The sequence below is a fragment of the Solanum stenotomum genome, chromosome 12 (assembly GCF_019186545.1).
Source record: "Solanum stenotomum isolate F172 chromosome 12, ASM1918654v1, whole genome shotgun sequence".
Lineage (NCBI taxonomy): Eukaryota > Viridiplantae > Streptophyta > Magnoliopsida > Solanales > Solanaceae > Solanum > Solanum stenotomum.
The window spans coordinates 19750339-19770649 of record NC_064293.1 but is presented as its reverse complement, the minus strand read 5'-3'; the positions used below and the strand labels follow the sequence as shown (position 1 = coordinate 19770649).

General features: G+C 29.8%; 1 protein-coding gene across 4 annotated transcripts; it reads right to left on the bottom strand.

The window, feature by feature from the left end:
• Positions 1 to 11066: 11066 nt before the first annotated feature.
• Positions 11067 to 19029, bottom strand: LOC125848297 (LOB domain-containing protein 36-like). Of its 4 annotated transcripts, XM_049528149.1 has the most exons (5): positions 14265 to 14441; positions 13962 to 14033; positions 12789 to 13438; positions 12375 to 12667; positions 11067 to 11262 (listed from the first exon to the last, which is right to left on the bottom strand). In XM_049528149.1, exons 3-4 carry the CDS (start codon positions 13417 to 13419, stop codon positions 12426 to 12428), a joined length of 873 nt encoding a protein of 290 aa, XP_049384106.1. In that variant the 5' UTR covers positions 13420 to 13438; positions 13962 to 14033; positions 14265 to 14441; the 3' UTR covers positions 11067 to 11262; positions 12375 to 12425. The 4 variants fall into 4 exon arrangements, with proteins under 4 accessions (XP_049384106.1, XP_049384108.1, XP_049384105.1 ...); XM_049528151.1 differs by lacking the exons at positions 12789 to 13438; positions 13962 to 14033; positions 14265 to 14441 and adding exons at positions 17796 to 17926; positions 18405 to 19029 and having other exon boundaries at positions 12375 to 12542; XM_049528148.1 differs by lacking the exons at positions 12789 to 13438; positions 13962 to 14033; positions 14265 to 14441 and adding exons at positions 17802 to 17926; positions 18405 to 19029 and having other exon boundaries at positions 12375 to 12554.
• Positions 19030 to 20311: the final 1282 nt, after the last annotated feature.

The following is a 20311-nucleotide window of genomic DNA, read 5'->3' as shown; positions in this document are numbered from 1 at the left end:
TCTTATGGATATTTTGTTTGTCTGTGCATATTTGTGCTTGCAACTTGTTAGTGTGTAGTAGTGTTGTTATATATAATATTGGAATAGGGTCTTTTCTCTTCTTTTGCTTAAACTAATTGGGTCTGCTAAGTGCCTTCAACATCTTTTATTTATTTATTTTTTTTTCTTTGGTGCGATTAGTTGGCATTTTTTTTAGGCTTTTACAGATGGGTTTTAATTTTGAATATTGTGTGAGGTGTGTCGGTCAAATGTGCAGCTTGTTTATCATTAAACATATATGCTTTCCATTATGAACACATCACTGTTTAGGCCATTTTACTACCTCACATTCTTCATTATTTGAAAATTAATGTACACCAATACTACTATGGTTGCCTATTATTTGTTTAAAGCATGATACATATCTCTTTGGTAGTTGGTTGTCTAAATGATAAGTTATATGTTGCTGAAACTTCATGTCGCAATTGACTTATTTATGTATGCATAAAATATTAATCCTTACCTCCGTTTTGTTACATGTGAAATTTGCTCGGAGTTCAACATGAACTCCTATCTCCTCTCCTTGCATCTCCTCATTGGGTCAAAGGCTCAATTTTATCTCTTAACGAGTCAGCCAACCTTGAGAAATCGAAGAACAAGTCTTTGGAGTTGATGTACAGGTCTCGGAAAGCAAAAAAATAGGCTGTATACATCCGATATACACTAATATACAGCTTTTGTATACAAAAACGGGATTGGTTTAAAGGCCAAAATTTTCAGCAAAATTTGCCCAAAAAGGGGGCCCAAATTCATTTCTCATTTACCTTTAATTTATTTAATTGATTTTATTTATTGTTTTTTTTTTTATCATTAACTCTAACTTTAGAATTGTTAATTAGCTTAATTAAATTCCCCAAAAGAGGAGTTATATTCTTTGTGTTGGTTTAATTTTTAATACATTTCATGTTTTGTGTTCATTTATTTTAGTAATTAAGTATATTGGTCAAAATTTTATATCTTCAATTAAGTTAAACTTTTTGTACTTAAAAAGAGATGTTCTTTAATGCTTTTTGCTTAATCATATTTTACTCATGTTAAAGTTGTTTTAAGTTAGAGCATCTTTCATCAAATAAATTTTAAAAATGTTAGCCAAAACCTTTTCAATTAATTAAAAATAGTAATACTTACTTAATCATTTTCTCAAAAGATTTAGTCAATTAATTCAAAATGATATTCATGCTTTAATTTATTAAATTGGTTTAAATTATTATTTCAAATTTGAATCAAATCAATTCTAATTAATCTAATTCTATTAATATTCTAATCACTTTTTTCGAGTCAAATGTTCAATTTTGGATCCCTTTCTCTAAAAAATAGAATAATATAAAATGCGTCATTTATTTAATTATTTTCTCAAAGTTAATCAAATATTGTAAGCTATTATTTTTTATATTAAATCGTTATTTTCCTAAAAATAGTCAAATATATTTTAGTCAAGTCGCAGGTCAACCGCATGTTAGCAGACACTTCGAATGCTTAAACCCTTCTTGAACTGTAAATTGAACTCCAAACCTTCTTTGGTACTTTCAGATGATTTTTTTCTGTTTAAATCTTTGAAAATTATAAATTTTCTTAATTTCTTTAAAAAAATTAAGTGGCGACTCTTTTCTAAGTATTTTTCTCAAATTGTTTTATACTTAGAACATTTCAAAAAGTGATTTTTCTAAAGATTAGTAAAATTACGGCATAACAGACGCAGGTACCCAGGATCAGCATTCCGCACGCCGTTGATCCAGCTGAGCACTCCAAAGTCAGTGGTGAGCCTCTTTGCATTCCGGAGGACTCGGTTATTTTGTTTTCTTCAGTTTTGCTTTATTAGGATGTTGCGGGGTCTGTCCCAACATCCATCTCAGTGTTATAGAGGCTTCATAGACAGTCAGTCAGATAGTATTGAGTCTCTCATCTATGTATATGTGAGAATATTCTATTTTGAGACTTGAGTTGCCTTTTTGGGCCAGATTTTATCAGTTAAGTTGTTTTATGTCCTTGCATGGCATGAAGTTATTCTATTGAGTTAGGTTTCCGCTGAGTTAAGAAAGCCAGGCCAAGGGTTTGCTTGGGGCCAGCAATGGTCTCCGAGTGTCGGCCACGTCTAGGGTGTAGACTCGGGGCGTGACAAAATGTAAACCATGTACCATCAAAATTGGAGTCAAAATGTATTCTAAAGATTGTAAATCTCTTGAAACACTTGAATGGAAAAAATTTAAGTCATGTACCGTCAAAACTGGAGTCAAAATGTATTTTGAGGATTGTAAATCTCTTAAAACACTTTAATGGACAAAATGCAACTCGTGTACCGACAAAAGTGGAGTCAAAATGTATTTTAAGGATTGTAAATCTCTTGAAACACTTGAATGGAAATAATGTAACCCATGTACCGTCAAAATGTATTTTAAGGATTGTAAATCTCATAAAACACTTTAATGGAAAAATATAACTCGTGTACCGACAAAAGTGGAGTCAAAATGTATTTTAAGGATTGTGAATCTCTTGATCAAACACTTGAATGGAAAAAATGCAACTCATGTACCGTCAAAATTGGAGTCAAAATGTACTTTAAGGATTGCAAATCTCTTGAAACACTTGAATGGAAAAAATTTAACTCATGTACCGTCAAAACTAGAGTCAAAATGTATTTTAAGGATTGTAAATCTCTTGAAATACTAGAATGAAAAAAATGTAACTCATGTACCGTCAAAATTGGAGTCAAAATGTATTTTAAGGATTGTAAATCTCAAAGAAAAATACATAATAAGCAATTCATTTATATACTTGACTTAATCACGAAATAAAAGAAAAATATCATCACCTATAAATTGTGCAACTTTCTTCCCAAAGTTTCTCAAGCCTATTCTGTCAAACCATATTCTTTCCCCAAAAACTGTTGTAATGGCACAAACTAAGATTATACGCCGACAGAAGATTGAACAAAAGATGACAACATCTAAAGTGAAACACATTATAGCTTTCAAAAAGCTATGGGCAAGTGCAGTCAAGGAAGCGTACAAACTTTCTATTACAACGGGAGCACATGTTGCTATTGTTACTTATTCCCCGACTGGCAAACTATATGCTTATGATTCCTCCAACAGTTTTGATACAATAGATAGGTTACTTAATGATGCAAAGGCTTCTGCAGAGGGTCATTAATTTGAGTGTCTTTAGAGAAGGATTTGTATATCTATTTTCTTTTATTTAGTTTTATCTTCAGTAAAGTCAAGTCGTTTTAGTATGTGAGTCTTCATTTGTGTCGTTGTTGTCCTTTGAATTTTATTTGCTTAATGATTCATCTCTGCGTCTTTAGTCCTCCATGATCTTTTACTATGAAGTATAAGATCTGATGGTATATTTTCTATTTTCCTTTATATTTTAATAAAATAAATTCTTCTCTGTTAAAGAATGTGATGTCAATTCGTGAAATATATGTTTATGCATTAGTCGATTATATCACTCTTCTAAGTAATTGAGCTACAAAATTGTGTGAATACTCTACGAAGCAACTAATTCACTATTGATTAGAAGAAATAAAAAAAACTTATTTACAAAGAATTTACAATGTAAAAGCTCTCTTTAATTAGTATAGCTATAAAGTAGCTAGTCCGTGTTAGGTTTTCTTTACCCACTTCTAAGAGTGTTCACGAGAAATTGTAAAATCGCCCGACTTAAATTCAAATAAAAATAAAAACAACTGTTAGTTTGATTTAGTTTTAAATTTTGAAAATCGATAATATTTTATTTAATTGTGATCAAAGTAAAAAGTAATATAAGAATTGAACCAAACTGTATACATAATTAAAAATTATAACTACATTCATGTAAATGTATATTTTCATATCTATTTACAAAATATTTGCAATGTATATTATCTTTTTGAAATCTTGGGCATTTTTTTAGTGTGTATAATTATCTAGAACTAGAATTTCTTATATTATCTTTAGAGTTTAAACTATAATGGGCTTGTTCAGACATCATCTTTGGCCATATTATGCATATGTCGATGCAAATTTCTGCTTTTATAAATATATATAAGCTTGTGGCAGTACGAGTTTAATATGTGTGTTATTTTTTGTCCTAATTTTTGTGACATAGATAGTATTTGGAGAGTCAAACAAAAAATGTATATATTTTTTAATATTTTAAGTTGTTAATTATTGTAATTTATAGTACTTTTGTCACGATCCCAAACGAGTGATGAGTGATACACACCTAACCTTCTAGGTGGGTGAACCAACGAATTCAACCACAACTTATATTAATGGCATAATGCATAAATGTGCCCTTTAACTTAGCCTCATTTTACGTTTATGTCGTCCAACTTTGGATATGTACGAGTAGACACTTAAACTTGTATAAAGTAGAACAAGTAAACACACGAGTCCTACATGGCACAATACACGTAGGACACCACGTAGGACAAAAAATGTCATGTAGGATGCCATGTAGGACATGTGTGTCTATTTGTTCAACTTTATACAAGTTTAAGTGTCTACTTGTGCACACCCAAAGTTGAAGGGTATAAATGTGATTTGAAACCAAGTTAAAGGGCATATTTATGTATTATGCCTATATTAATTGTTCAACTCACGAAATCCAACCATAATGCGAAAGTTCAAATCTTATTAAGGTAAGAAATACAAAGTCTATTAAACATCGTTTCTCAAAATTTGAAAGTCATCACATCAAGGACATCTAATTCTCAAATACCAAGTCTAAGAGTATCAAAGATATCAAAAATAAACAAATAAAATAGTTTGTGTCCGAAAACTAAGGACATCATGCCACGACCGAGAGAATCAAACACGAGCTAGAATGAATAGCTCACCTTGAACCTGATGTGCTGGAGATTGGCTAGAGCTGAGGGCGAGTTGAAGTCGGTGGTACACTCGCTACACTCCACAAAAGGAACACGAAAAAAAACACAAGTATGAGTCAGTACAAAGAAACATATACTGAATAGATATCATTGGGCGACTCAAAATAGAAACCAATATACATAAAGTAATTGTATGAAATCAACTATAATACTTAGCAGGTGGCAATCAACAAACAACATAAACAAGTGACAACAGTAACAAAGTCAATATGTAATCAATCAACACTATCAAGAACACACATGAGAACTCAGGCCTCCACACAACGCTCTTTTGAAAAATAGATTCTTTGAGGTTGAGTACATTTAGATAAAAATATCGACATTTTGCAATTTTCTGCAAAGAATATGAGGCATAATTGATCCATCAGAATAATTCTATGTGGCAATTGCTGCTGTTGTCACGTTCTGGAAAAATAAGCCCAAATATTATTTTTTATTTGATAGCAACGTATGTAAAAAGATACCAAATCTAAGAAAGTACCACTTCCACTAATTAGGAAATAATTAAATTTCCCAATTCTGGAAAAGACCAACCAGACCCATACGGAGTTTATATAAGAACACAATAATAATATATTTAGTAAAATTTTATGGGTAAAATTTAAGGAGCGTAAGGTCTGTCAACCTTACTTTTTTCTTAGAAAAATTAAAAAAATTGTGCTCGATAGATCAATCGACCAATCAAAAGAGTTTATCTAAGCAGCTTAATTTTTTCATTAATAATTAAAATAATACTTATACGATTAATTCACTCAAAATTTCATTACAAACAAAGTGTTTATTACAGCAAATATATAGAGATATTATTAAAACCCGTCAGATTATATCCCTTTATCAACTTGTGTAACATGGACTCTTTCATTTTAAACTTGTTTGGACGGCAGGGGCATTAATGAACGAAATGTATGATGGAGGATATTTATATATTATTTGCGATAGTTCGAGGGTATATTTGTCCTTTTTCCCTTTTTAAAAGAAGAATAGTTATAATCAATTTTTTTATTTGCTAATTTTAAGGAGAGAAATAATTCTAAATAATATTAAGTAGAAATGATTGGAAGTTATAAGATAGGGGATATAAATTAGTATCTTTTATTCTTTCAGAAAATAATAATTTGAAAGGAAAAAGATAATTCTAAATAATCATTTGTTAGTTTTAAGGAGAAGTGGTTGGAAGTTAGAAAAGAGATGATATTAAATATCTTTTATTATTTTTTAAAAAAATATATTTTTAAAATTTCAATATATAACCTTTGGGTTAATATGTGCCAATTTTTCATTTGTCCATTAATTGTTAATTAATATTGGGCTATATGCTGCCAATTGTATGTAACAACTGTCTAATTGTGTCAATTCATTTGGCTACACGGAACAAAAAAGTTAGGTCAATTTAGGTTATATTACTAACTCAAATCAAATCAACATGTAGTAAACTATTACTTCTTTCATTTCAAAATAAGTGAATTATAGAGCCTTTTTTCATCGTTCAAACTAAGTGAATTATTCAAAGTTTAAGAGAGTTGTAAATTTTTATTTTTTTTCATTTTTGCCTCTGATTTACATCTTCTAGACAACAATTTCAAGAGAGTTAATTGCTCATATTTATGATTTTACTTTGAATTATTTATATTTTCAATAATAATTTACTCAAGACTCGGGGGTCAAGGAATTTGATGGGCTAGGGTAGGTCGACCCTTTATTTGGAAGGGCCTGGAAATTCTTGATCCAACCCAAACCTAGAAGGGTTGAGGGCTAGGCAGGCTAGTCCTTTTTTTCTCTTTTCAAACTTAAAATTTTATAACATCAAAAAATGAGAAGATTTTCGAATCAAATGTGGCAAATAATTATGTTATTTCAATAACACTAGCAAAAAATCTTGTGTGATTAGCATGTATCTAGGATACTGGATACGTGAGATACAATATCTAGTGTGATGAATCCCAGATACGTGAGTGAGATGAGAGGCGAGGGTGCGTTATTTGTCTATATATCCTAGATACACGCGAATACACTTGGATAGAGTGTATCTAGAACAAATTCACCTAATTTTGAGTACATGTGTTCCGAAATACATATATTTAGAAGTAGAGACGGACCCACGTGTATCCTTGAGAGTGCACGTGCACCCGTTAACTTCGAAAAATTATGTATATATACACACACTTTAAAATATAGATATATTTTATTAGGCACCTAAATGCACAAAAGCCAATTGGGTTAGCTAGTTTAGACGTTGTACTTCATTGAGGAAGGGACCGAACGAGTTTGAATCTCATTTGCTGATTATCTTGTTTTTTTTTTTCGTTTTTAGCTAGAGCCGTCAATATGGGCTAGGCCTGTTGGGCCGGCCTGGCCTAACCCAGGATTTAATAGGGCTAGGCTAAAAATTTTGGAGCCCATTTAAAAAAAGGGCTTTTTAGCCCGGCCTGAATAAGCCTGCTGATTTGTGGGGCTTGAGAAATATAGGTAGGGCCAACCCGTGGGCTAATACAAATTAATTAAAAAATATAATATAATATTAAAATTTAAAATTAAAGAGATCCAAACTCAAAATCTATTTAAAGTTTTTTAGGAAATCACTAAGTATAGAAATTGCATCCACCATGAAAATGTCCAAACACTTGTTGCTATTCGAAACTGGTTACATGGTTTTTCTCAAACTGGTAATATATTTTTGTGTACATTTAAATATTATAATTCTCAATTTAGTTATTTTAATATTTAACTAATTGAAATTGCATATAAATTGCATATGAAAATGAAGATGTTAAGGCAACCTTCCCACAAGTTGATTCAGATATGCTTGATGAAGATGATCATGAAGTGTCAGATACGCCATAGGTTTCATGAAGTGTTAGATACGTCATAAGTTTCATGATTTTTTAAGGAGTTTATTTTTTACATTTTTATGGTTGGAATATTGTCATATTTTTTGTGTTTTATTGTGATCATTGCAAAATAGTTAGGTTAATATTTCTATTTAGATATTTATACTTTTACTTGAAAAAAAACTTAATAAATATTATAAAGATAATTTTATTTGTGGATTTGATTAACAAGTAGTAACATTAACACCATGTAATATTGTTTTGTCGATATTTATGATAATAATTTTAAATTATAATTTATAATTTAATTTAATAATTATAAAAAAATATATAACTTTTTAAAAAGTGGGTTGGCCTGGCAAGCCTGTAGCCCACGTACTTGTGGGTTGGGCCGACCATTTTCTGGCCCACACCAAAAATGGGCTAGCCTGGCCTGGCCTGTAAAATGTCAAAGCCTGTATGGATTAGCCCGGATGGGGTGGGCTAGCCCATATTGACAGCTCTATTTTTAGCTGTGAAGTTTAAAAATATCGAATAAAATAGGGGGTGGCTAGTTTCGAACTTGCGACCTCATGGTGCAAAGTGAAATTTAAATCCACCACTCCACAAAACAAACTTTATCTACTAGAGTCATTTAATTTATTTCTACATGAATATCATAGTTTTGTATTTTTATGTTTAATAAAATTATCATATAAATCAATATTGGGTACATATTTTAACTAACGTGCATTACCGTTGGTGGTGCACCCGTCATCTTCAAATCATGGGTTCGCCTTTGTTTGAAAGTACCAAAATCTAGTAAGATTCGTAATTTTACAACATAACATGCATTTAAGTAATTAACTCATATACTAGTGAGATTGTTGTATGTTACCTCTAAATAAATAGTTTTGGCCCATGGACCGACCCCGGCCCAACCCTCATCAAGCCTCAAGGGCCAATGACTTATATGAATTGGGCATATAAGCCCTAGTTTCAAATGGGTTTAAATTTTTTTATCTCAACCCTACCCCAATAAGGGGTTGGGTTGGGCCGGCCCCATGGGCTAAGCTCATTTTGACTGCTATAGACACAAGTGGAAAATGATGTCATTTTAGGGAAAATTGTATGAAATAGCAAACTATTAATTCAAATTAAATGTTATAGCCATAGTTTATTTTATTTGTAATTCACAACAAACATTCCATTTTTTTGCCATCTGGTTCGGTATACAATTAGTCATTTTCGGTATACAATTACCCATTCGGTATACAAATGTATAAAATGCGTTTGTGTTTGTATAAAACGAAGAAAAATGTATATACAAATATATATATTTTCGTCCTATACACTTACAATTATACAAATACAGATCTTATTATACAAATTACAATGTATAAATGAATTTATACAAAACTGAATAATTTGTACAAAATTGGATGTATCTAGTGAATTATACAAATCAAAAGCTCCATAGCAAAAATAAAATTTGTTATGGAGCGCAATTATGCAAACTATAGCTATAACATACAAATATGATTTTTATGTTTAATATATGTGAAAATTGCTCTTTATTTTATGTTGTAAACTTTGTTTTTCTTAATGAGTGTGTATTGGCTCAACAATTTAATTATTTTAAAATGGAGCAGTTTTGTTAAAAGTCAAGAAACGAATTGGTTTTGGAATGAAGTTATAAATTCTACAACTTTGCTGTAGTTTTGTTAAAAGTCATGAAACGAATTGGTTTTGGAATTAAGTTATAAATTCTACAACTTTGCTGTACAGTACATTATTTTAGCAATTTATTTTTACATAATTACATTTTAAAATAAAAATAAATGAATGGAAAATAGATTTAAATTAGGTAATTAGAAGGGTTATGATGCATTAAATATTGTTAATGCGTGAACATATTTTAATCAATCTTAATTTTATTTAACCCGTCTATTTAACCCTCCTAAATTAGTAGGTACATTGCACTTGGTCTTCCAAAAATGAAAGAAGGACCCCTGTGCAGGAGATCTAAGAAGTCTACCAATTTTTCATATATTTCACTTCTCAAAATGTTATATATATAGTTAATTGATTGATTATATGAACTTTTATCAGATGACGATTTGATTTTCCACCTTATAATTTTCTTTTCTACTTTTTATTTTTCGGCCAGCTCTATTATTTAATATAAAGGTATAGTTGTAATAAATTACTATTTTTCGTCTTAAATTTCTAAAACGGTACTTATTTGGGGACAATCTGTTTTTCTTTTCTTAAAGCAACACTTATTTTGAAATAAAGAAAGTAATTTACATTGAAACAAATTAAAAATGTACTCCCTCCATCCATTTTTACTTGTCATTATTTGACTTGACACATCAATTAAGAAAATAATTATTGATATATGTATTTTACAATACTATCTCTATTAAATGATGTTAAGTACTCTATTAGGTTTTGAAAAAAAATTGGGGAATAATATTTAGTGATAAGGGTAAAATATGAAAAAAAAATATATTTTTTTTTATTTGTCAAAAAAATAAAAATCTACTTTAAAAATATGTAACAAGTAAAAATGAACGGGAGAAATAGTTTATTCTAACCTCCCTATATAGAAGTCAAACAGCACATGTCCATCGACGTAATTTCATGAAATCTATGAGCCCAACTGTAAGTGGAATAAAAATATTCCTTAATAGCATACTATCATTTATGAAAGCTCTGAAATCTATAACAAAATTGAGGTTTTAGGAGACAGTGGTAACAAGATTTTATTTTTTTGAAAAAAAAATTGGTTAAGGTCAATAATAGAGTATAATATGCATGCTGCGTACAGGCTGTTACTTGCGTTGTTTGAGAAAAGTACATCAATTTTATTTTATTTGCATCCATTTATCATCGTGTTGAAATTAAAAACCAGTATAATTTAACCATCAAATTAACCACAACGTACTATTATTTCACTGATATTTAGTATTTTGCATCAGTGCAAGTGTCAAGTAATTCATCCACGAGGACTTACGCAAATGAAAAGAAATTATTTATTAATTTATTACTATCTTTATTAAAATTTGAACTATGATTTCTCATGATTATTGCTCCACTTAATTGATAGTGTTAGGTCATACCGTTGGGTATAACTGGAGCGATTTATTTGTGTTCCTCTATGGAGCGGAGGATATAATTAGAAATTTTGGAACTATCAAAGAGGAAATAATTAGAAATTCTCAATCCACCTGCTATATGAAAGAGGAAATAATTGACCATAAACTAGTCAAAGTTGAAAAAGAAAAGAAAAATATAAAAGAAACCTGTATGATTGCTGCATAAAGTCAGCACCTATAGGTAAATGAAAGACAACAGTACTAATTTTCTATTATATGTTTAAAAAAATTAACCTCCCACAATAATTAAATCATGTCTTTCAACAACTCAAAAGGGGGTGACAAGAAAGAAAAATCTAAAAAGAAGGCCAGATACTTGCCACCTTTCACTATCAAAGTTGAATATTCTCATCTCCATCTCCATCTCCATCTTCTTTGTAAACTGGTTTACGCATCAGACGCAAAGAAATAAATGTTAGATGAAAGCGTTTAAATTTTCTGCACTCATAAGATACCGTGTTTATATATTAACTACTATGATAGTAATTTGATTAATAGAGTAAGTAATAAAACAATATAACTGGTAATAAAAGAGTAAGTTCTGCGTGTATTCTATTATTTTTCGGTTTCACTTACGAGATTACATTGTTGTTTAAATTGCAACGGCGGTACAATAATCCATTATATGGGATATAAGTACTTAAGGGGTTGTTTGGTTGGAGCAAGTTATCCTGGGTTAACTATTTCGAGATAAATTATTCCAATATGTATATGAGTAACTTATCCTGAAGCAAAAATGGTAGAATAAATAATTCAAGAATTACCTAATACCTCCAACCAAACGTGGGATAAAATAATCATACATACATTTTATTCTAAAATTATTATATTTTATACCTCACACCAGAAAACTCTTTTTTAAGTATATTGCTTGTACGAAAAAAACTAAATGTCTTGCTTAGCAAAGAAAGTGAAGTACTCAAAGAGAGGAAAGAGTGCAAGCCACATAATCCTTTATTTTTTCTTTGCAATAAAAGAAAAGAGAGCTGCCAAACCTCTTATAATTGAGAAGAGTCACTAGAGATCAAGCAACCTAAAAATTGAAGGAATGACTTTACCTTAAGGCAAATTGCTTAGGTAAAAACTAATATTAAAAAAAAATAATGTTCAACCACTTGAATATAAGGAAAGGACCTACAATATTATAGGTTTTTAAAGCATGTTTTAGTGTTTGGCAATCTATTAAGAGATGCATAAATTGCATAATTACGGACACAATCATAGTGGACGAGTTAAATATTTTACACTATCACTAAAAGATCTAATACACAGTGTAATCTTCTAACAAGCCTGATTTTGTAACCTGCAAATTATAATACTACTAATTAAGTACATAGTATAACTGGTAAAACTACCCTAATCATTAATTATGCAAGTATTAGTTAAGTAAAGATAATTAGTAATAAAGAGATTATCAAGGATATATTAATACTTTTTGAACTCATATGTAAAATATGAAAGAGACAAGGAGGAAAAGCATTGAAAGGTACTTACCAAGATTAAAAATATTTGTTAAAAGAAAAAATCTTCATCTGACTTGTAACATTAACATGAAGGACCAATGCTCCTTTCCTCTTCACTGTTGGCTCTCTGTTGCTGCTGTGGTGTCTGTGGTTGTTGCGGTAGCTGTTGTTGTTGCTGAAGCAATTGATGTGGCTGAACCTGAACATGATGCTGCTCCTGCTGGGCTTGTTGAATCTGATAAGAATCATTATCAAATGAGGCTAATGCCAATGAAGGAGATACTGATGAACTCATTTGATGAAATCCTGTTGCAGTTACTGGCCCTGTAGACAAAGACAGATTCAAGATTTAGAATTAAAAAATTCTAAATATATAAGACTTCAAAACACATATAATAAACTCAATATTTAAACTAAATAACGGAGTTTTCATCTGTTACAGTACCTGCAGAATCATATCCATTGTTAAATTGTTGTTGTTGTTGTGGTTGCTCATAAGTTCTCATCATCTCCTGTTCCCTTGCAGCCATTACAGCGGCTAATTGATGAGCTTCAATCACTTGCTGCTGATTTTGTTGCTGTTGTTGTTGAGGATCGCGCATCATTAATTGTTGTTGCATCATCCCTGTTTGCAAGCCCATTGGCTGCATATTATAAGCAATCATATTAGAAGAAGAGGGATTATTGGGATGCTGTTGAATATAGCCAGAGTGTTGAAGCATTGGCAACATTGCTTGTGGACCAATATACGTTGCTAAATCTTTCTTAGCATTCAATAAATCATCTTGAACTTGCTTAAGCTTATGTTGAAGTATTGAAATTAGTCCAACACAACCATAAACCGGATCACGGAGGCGATATTCCGCTTCATATGCTAGGGAATTTACAGCATCTTCCCGTTGAGTCGCATTTAATTCGTTGAGTAATTTAGCCACATTACTAGCCCCAAACACCTTGTGTACATTCTCGAATTTTCGAGGTTGATCTGGTGGGAAGTATGGAGCAAAAACGCATTCTTGTGTGCATTTTCTACGCAAGAATTTGCATGCTGCACATGGAGAATTCGACGATGACATCTTTAGCCTTGCTATTGCCCTAGACAAGAAAAAAAAAAAAAGACCTAAAATCTGAGAAATATACTTATAACAAAATGCATTTTTGCAGTATGATAAATAGAAGAGTAATTATAGATGGTAAAATTATGTATGTTAAAGAATGCATGGCATTAAAGTCACATTGAAGCAAACATGGCAAGTAAATATATTTATATCATCAATAGAATAAATTAAGAGGTATTTTAATTGATTTTATTCAAGGTAATAGGGAAGTGATTAGTAAGAAAATTGCTGTTACAACCAATTCTTCCTAAAATTTTCAAAATCCATTAAGAATAATAGCAAAAGAAGGCAGTTATGTAAAGAGGAAACTTGTTGTAGTTTAAGATCTAAAGTTAGCAAGTGAATCAAAATCTCTTTAGATCAACACAAAATTTATTGTGTTTCCTTATCAAACTCAATATCTTTTCCAATTCACAAACAAATTAATTAAACACAGAAATAAAGATCCAAAAACTCAAAACGAGGTAAATTAAAACAAAAAAAAGTAAAGAAAATATCACCTTGTATTTTCAAAACCACTATAGATCAAACTTTAATCCTTCGTCTCTCTCTCTCCTTAAAATTCATATCATCTGCGAAAAATGGAGTGAGTAGAAAATGAATTAAAATAACATAAACAAGAATTAATACTTATATCTTTCTACTTTTTAAATATTTATTTATAGCAAGTGAAAACAGAAACAAGAATCACAAAATTGTGATGACTGATGAGATGAATGAGATTTTTCCACTCTGCAAACACGATATGAATCTGAATTAATTGAGTCACACATTATAGAAAAATCGAAAAGGGCTTGATTTACCTTTATGACAAAAAATTGAGAAAATGAAGATTCAATCTTGTCGATCCGATCGATCTTCAAAAGAATACAACAAAAAGATAACACGTTTATTATTCTTGTAGGTTTTTATAATTATGAAAATGAATATATGAGACAGAATTTGAGAGTGATGGGGGAGAAAAGATACAAGAGATTAAAAAGGAAAAGACATCATTATTAAATGGACAAGTATAATTTAGTCGAGGTCATTTTTATTATATAGAGGGTAAGAGTGTAAATATATTCAATTAGTGGGATCTAATGTGAAAAAGGAGTCGTAGTGACCGCGTAAAGAGGAAGAAACCTCCATTCTGACTTTCTGACTAATGTGAAATCTGATTAGCTTCTTTGTCCCTGCACAAATTCATATTCCAAATTTACCCTTATTAAAAGTCATATGTCATGTGTAGGACACTTAAAAAAATTAAATTACTATCATATAAACCTAATCAAGATTAACTTCTGATTATGCAAAAATCTCTACCATAAAAATTACTCCCCTATGTCTCATATTAGTTGTCACATTTTTTATTTAAAAAATCATAAATAAAAATTATTTTTATTATTTGTTATCTCTTTCCAATGAAAATTGTAGTACTTTATTAAAGAACAATACTACTTAATAGCTTGTCTCCCCAAAAATTATACAATTTCAAAAAAGTGTTTTTTTATAAGTAATTTGTGTTTCACTAACTAATTTAAAGGGAAGATACTTTTGAGAATTGATTATTGATAATTGGTCAAATTTTTAAAAAGTGTTTTTAAGTTGTTTTTGAATTATTTTTTCAAAAAGTTGTTTTTAGAAAAACTATTTCTTTAATTTCTGAAAAAAGTTTCTGCTATTTCTCAAAATTATTTATTTTCTCTTAAAAAACCTGATCAAATACTTCACTTTTTTAATTATTTTTTTGGGAAAAAAATAAGCACTTTTGCCTACCAAAAATTTGGTCAACATGTTATAAACTAATCTTATTTTAAGAACAATTATTATTAAGATAAAATAAGACAAAAATTATAGCTTCATCTTGTTTTTGTAAAATAACAATTTAACTGGGATAGTATTTTTAATAATCTTGATCGAGTCTTGACAACTATCATTGGATGGAGCCATAAAGAAAGTAATTATTACAATTATAGACAAATCTTTAGTATTAACATTAATCGATAATTTAGTAAAAAATGATTACTAACTTATTATTACAAGTCAAATTATATTAATTGTATTAAAGTTTTCATTATTGTTGTATACAATTTTAATCGTTATCAATAAGGGTTATGGTGAAGTGGTAAATACTCTTTAAATAGAGGTATCGAATTTGAGCCCCTGAATATGAAATCATATTTATCGAATTCCAATATGAATATCAAACATAAAAATAAAAATATAATCATTAGAGTAGTTTCTACTCTAACCACAAACTTCCAACTTTTCCCAAAATAAATAAATAAACCAGCTCAATGAATTTCCCACCTACCCAAAAACCACTTATACTCATGTGACTTTCTTATACTCGTGTGACTTTGATATTTTTGAATAATTTAACATGCGCCTCACATAAAATAAATATAATTAGTCATATCGATCAAATTTTTTAATGAAGAATTTTGAGTTAAACCCTTTACTTATATATAGCAATGTCACTACTAGTTTATTTATTGCTGAGTTATATATGTAGTAAGTCGTTGACTATATTATAATACAATTATATAGACATGTCGTACAATATTCTCACGTGCGTGAGAAAAGAAAATTTCTTAATAGTTCTGCATTAAGTATTTTTATTTGAAAGTCGTACTTATTATGATTATATATGTTATTGGTACATCAAAGATTAATTAGATACTAAATTAGCATAGTAACTATGACTATTTGGATGCTATTCTTTAAAGTCTCTAATAAGTATAGTAAGTAATAAGTTATTTTCAACTCTACACGTTTTTAAATGGCGGTGGTTATATTTTTAAAATAAATAATTAGCAAAGGGTGTGTTCAGTATGAACATAAATGTATTTTAGAAAAACAAATGTGTTTCTTATTTTTTTTTTTTTATGTTTGTTAGATAAGTAGAAAATATTATATCAAAAATATTTATATATAATTTAGACAAATGAGAATGAAGGCGAAGAAAAAATGTTTCGGAGGATGACACAATCAATATGAAATGCACTAACCAAATTAATGAAATCAATATTATATTACTGAATTCTTTTCCATTTATAGTCTCAGTATATATTATGATCCGTAGTTTACATAATAAGTTCAGTAGAATATAGTTTGTATAATTTGAAAATATCTACTCCCTCCGTCCCATTTTATATGATGTACTTTGATTTGGCACAAACTTTAAGAAAAATGGAAAGACTTTTAAAACTTGTGGTCCAAAATGAATGATAGAAATTTGTGTGGTTGTAAATCATTTCATTAAGGGTAAAAAAGACATTTTATAGGCAAATTGTTACTTAAAATAGAAATGTGTCATTCTTTTTGGGACTGACTAAAAAGGAAAGTAAGTCATATAAATTGGGACAGAGGGAGTAATATTTTTTTTTCTTTTAATTTGCCCGATTAAGATCCGGTCAAATCTTTCAGTACTGTTTTATTCTTGTACAATAGATATGCACAAATTAAAGCCTTAATGGTCCTAAAATAATAATGCTACTTCTATATTGTTGGTTTTGGAATGAAAGTACTATTCAATTTAATCTCATCCATGCAAACTTTTACAAATTTTCGATCCGTTTTATAATGATGAAACATTTATGTGGTTGGAAATAATTTTGCAATTAAACTTGTTATTTTATCTTTAACAATAAGCTATTATAGCAACACATTTAATATCATAAATTTCAATTATTATTTTAAAAAAACAATTCTAAATTAAATCAAACCATTAGGCATTAGCATGTTTGTCAAACTTCTAAAATGTACACAATCATATTTGAATTCTAAATTATAATATTAATCCCTGTTAACAGCAAATTTGACATTTACTAGTTGAAATTTGATTAATAATCTTAATGATTCAGGTCAATATTGGACCAAGTATGTTTTAGAATAAATTTACATTATTACATTAGAATATATAACTAGGTCCAAGATCAGCACTCAGAAGATCTTGGGTAAACATAATTAGTTAACACAGTGTGGAATATTATTAAAAGTATTTCGACTAAGAGCCTGTTTGGCATTGCTGTAAAACAATAATATCATTAATTATTCAAGTAGTAGTAGTTAAGTAAAGATAATTAGTAATAAAGAGATTATCAAGGATTAATACTTTTTGAACTCATATGTAAAATATGAAAGAGACAAGAAGGAAAAGCATTGAAAGGTACTTACCAAGATTAAAAAAAAAAAATTGCTAGAAGGAAAAAATCTTCAACTGACTTGTAACATTAATATGAAGGACCAATGCCCCTTTCCTCTTCACTGTTGGCTCTCTGTTGCTGTTGTGGTGTCTGTGGTTGTTGCGGTAGCTGTTGCTGTTGCTGAAGCAATTGATGTGGCTGAACCTGAACCTGGCCGCGATGCTGCTCCTGCTGGGCTTGCTGAATCTGATAAGGATCATTGTCAAATGAGGCCAATGCCAATGAAGGTGATACTGATGATCTCATTTGATGAAATCCTGTTGCGGTTACTAGCCCTGTTGACAGAGACGGATTCAAAGAATTAAAATTAATAAATTCTAAATTCCTTAAAATAAGAGTTCAAAACACATATTAATAGATGTGTTTTTGTGTGAGCTAAAAAATGTCCGTTTTCTAAATGAAAGTGATTTTCTTTAAACTGTTCTAATTTTTATGATCCTAGTGTCCAGGCCCGCTTTTCCATTTATCTCTACTAATTCCATGGAATATCTATTAGCTCCCACTAGCAATAGATATCAGGTTACTCTATCCAACCAAGAACAATACATCTAAACTGTCTTAATTTGTAACTTTATATTACATGATCCTGCAGTAACACTTGCACATTATTATAACTAATCATTAGTATCCAAAATTTCATCAAAACACTTGGTAATTTGAAAATATTATCAATAATGTTTGAAATATACTTCACTGGAAATATATATATATATATATAAATAACTTTTGTTGTACCAAAATCTGTTACAGTACCTGCAGAATCATATTCATTGTTAAATTGTTGTTGTTGTGGTTGCTCATAAGTTCTCATCATCTCCTGTTCCCTTGCAGCCATTACCGCGGCTAATTGATGAGCTTCAATCACTTGCTGCTGATTCTGTTGCTGTTGAGGTTCACGCATCATTAATTGTTGTTGCATCATCCCTGTTTGCAATCCCATTGGCTGCATATTATAAGGTATCATATTAGAAGAAGAGGGATTATTGGGATGCTGTTGAATATACCCAGAGTGCTGAAGCATTGGCAACATTGCTTGTGGACCAATATACGTTGCTAAATCTTTCTTAGCATTCAATAAATCATCTTGAACTTGCTTAAGTTTATGTTGAAGTATTGAAATTAGTCCAACACAACCATAAACCGGATCACGGAGGCGATATTCCGCTTCATATGCTAGGGAATTTGCAGCATCTTCCCGTTGAGTCGCGTTTAATTCGTTGAGTAATTTAGCCACATTACTTCTCCCAAACACCTTGTGTACATTTTCGAATTTTTGAGGTTGATCTGGTGGGAAGTATGGCGCAAAAACGCATTCTTGTTGTGTGCATTTTCTACGCAAGAATTTGCATGCTGCACATGGAGAATTCGACGACGACATCTTTGCCCTAGACAAAAAAATAAAAATTTATCCAGATAAATAGAAAATTATGTATGTTAAAGAATGCAGGGTATTTAAAGAAGCTGTTTCCTCAACCATTTTGGAGTAGAAAGGAATTAAAGTCAAATTTCATTTAAAATTAATGAAAACATTATTTATATTACCGAATCCCTTTCGAGGTATAGTCTCAGTATATATTATGATCCGTAAGTTTACATAATAAGTTCATTAGAATATAGTTTGTATAATTTGAAAATATCGAATACTTCTTTTTCTTTTAATTTGCCCGATAAAGATCTGGTCAAATCTTTCAATACTGTTTTATTCTTGTACAATAGATATGCACATAGCCTCAATGGTCCTAGCTAGAATAATAACGCTACTTCTATATTGTTGGTTTTGGGATGAAAGAATTATTCAATTTAATCTCATCCATGCAAACTTTTGCAAATTTTAGATCCGTTTTTAAACGATGAAACATTTATGTGGTTGGAAATAATTTTGCAATTAAATCTGTTATTTTATCTTTAACGATAAGCTATTATAGCAACACGTTTAATATCATAAATTAAAAAAACAATTCTAAATTAAATCAAACTATTTTGCATTAGCATGTTATAATTTGTCAAACTTTTAAAATGTACACAAACTTATTTGAATTCTAAATTATATTATTAATCCCTGTTAACAGCAAATTTGACATTTACTAGTTGAAAATTGATTGATAATCTTAATGATTCAGGTCAATATTGGACCAAGTATGTTTTAGAATAAATTTACATTATTACATTAGAATATATGACTAAGTCATCAGTACTCAGAAGATCTTGGGTAAACATAATTAGTTACCACAATGTGGAATATTATTAAAAGTATTTCAACTAAGTTAAAATACGATTTAGCAGCGATAGAAAATCAATGAAGTATTGTTTCTCCATTATCATAAGATAGATATGCATCAACTTTAGAAGTGGAGATAAAAAGGACATGGGTCACATGCACCATATTTTAATTCGCACAGTAACTATGTCCTTATATTTTTCTTTTGAAATTCTTAATCCTAAATGAAATTAATTTGTAATGGATTATGAAATTAATCTTCTCTTCTATTTCCTCAGTCACAATTTATACGACACACTTTTATTTTTAGTCTGTGTTAAAAATATTTTCTCAGTTTATATTTAGTTGTTACCATTTTAGATTTCACGTTCCTTGAGAAACTATGTATAATTTATTAATGTATCCTTATTTAGTGTTCTCTTGAAATCTTCAATAAATGAAC

Coding starts and splice junctions, on each gene's coding strand:
- LOC125848297 (XM_049528148.1), bottom strand. CDS start 19,029: ATGTCGTCGTCGAATTCTCCATGTGCAGCATGCAAATTCTTGCGTAGA. Junction 17,927..18,404: donor CAATGAATATGATTCTGCAG/GTACTGTAACAG, acceptor CTCTGTCAACAG/GGCTAGTAACCGCAACAGGA. Junction 12,555..17,801: donor AGGAGCAGCATCGCGGCCAG/GTTCAGGTTCAG, acceptor CAGCAGGAGCAG/CATCATGTTCAGGTTCAGCC.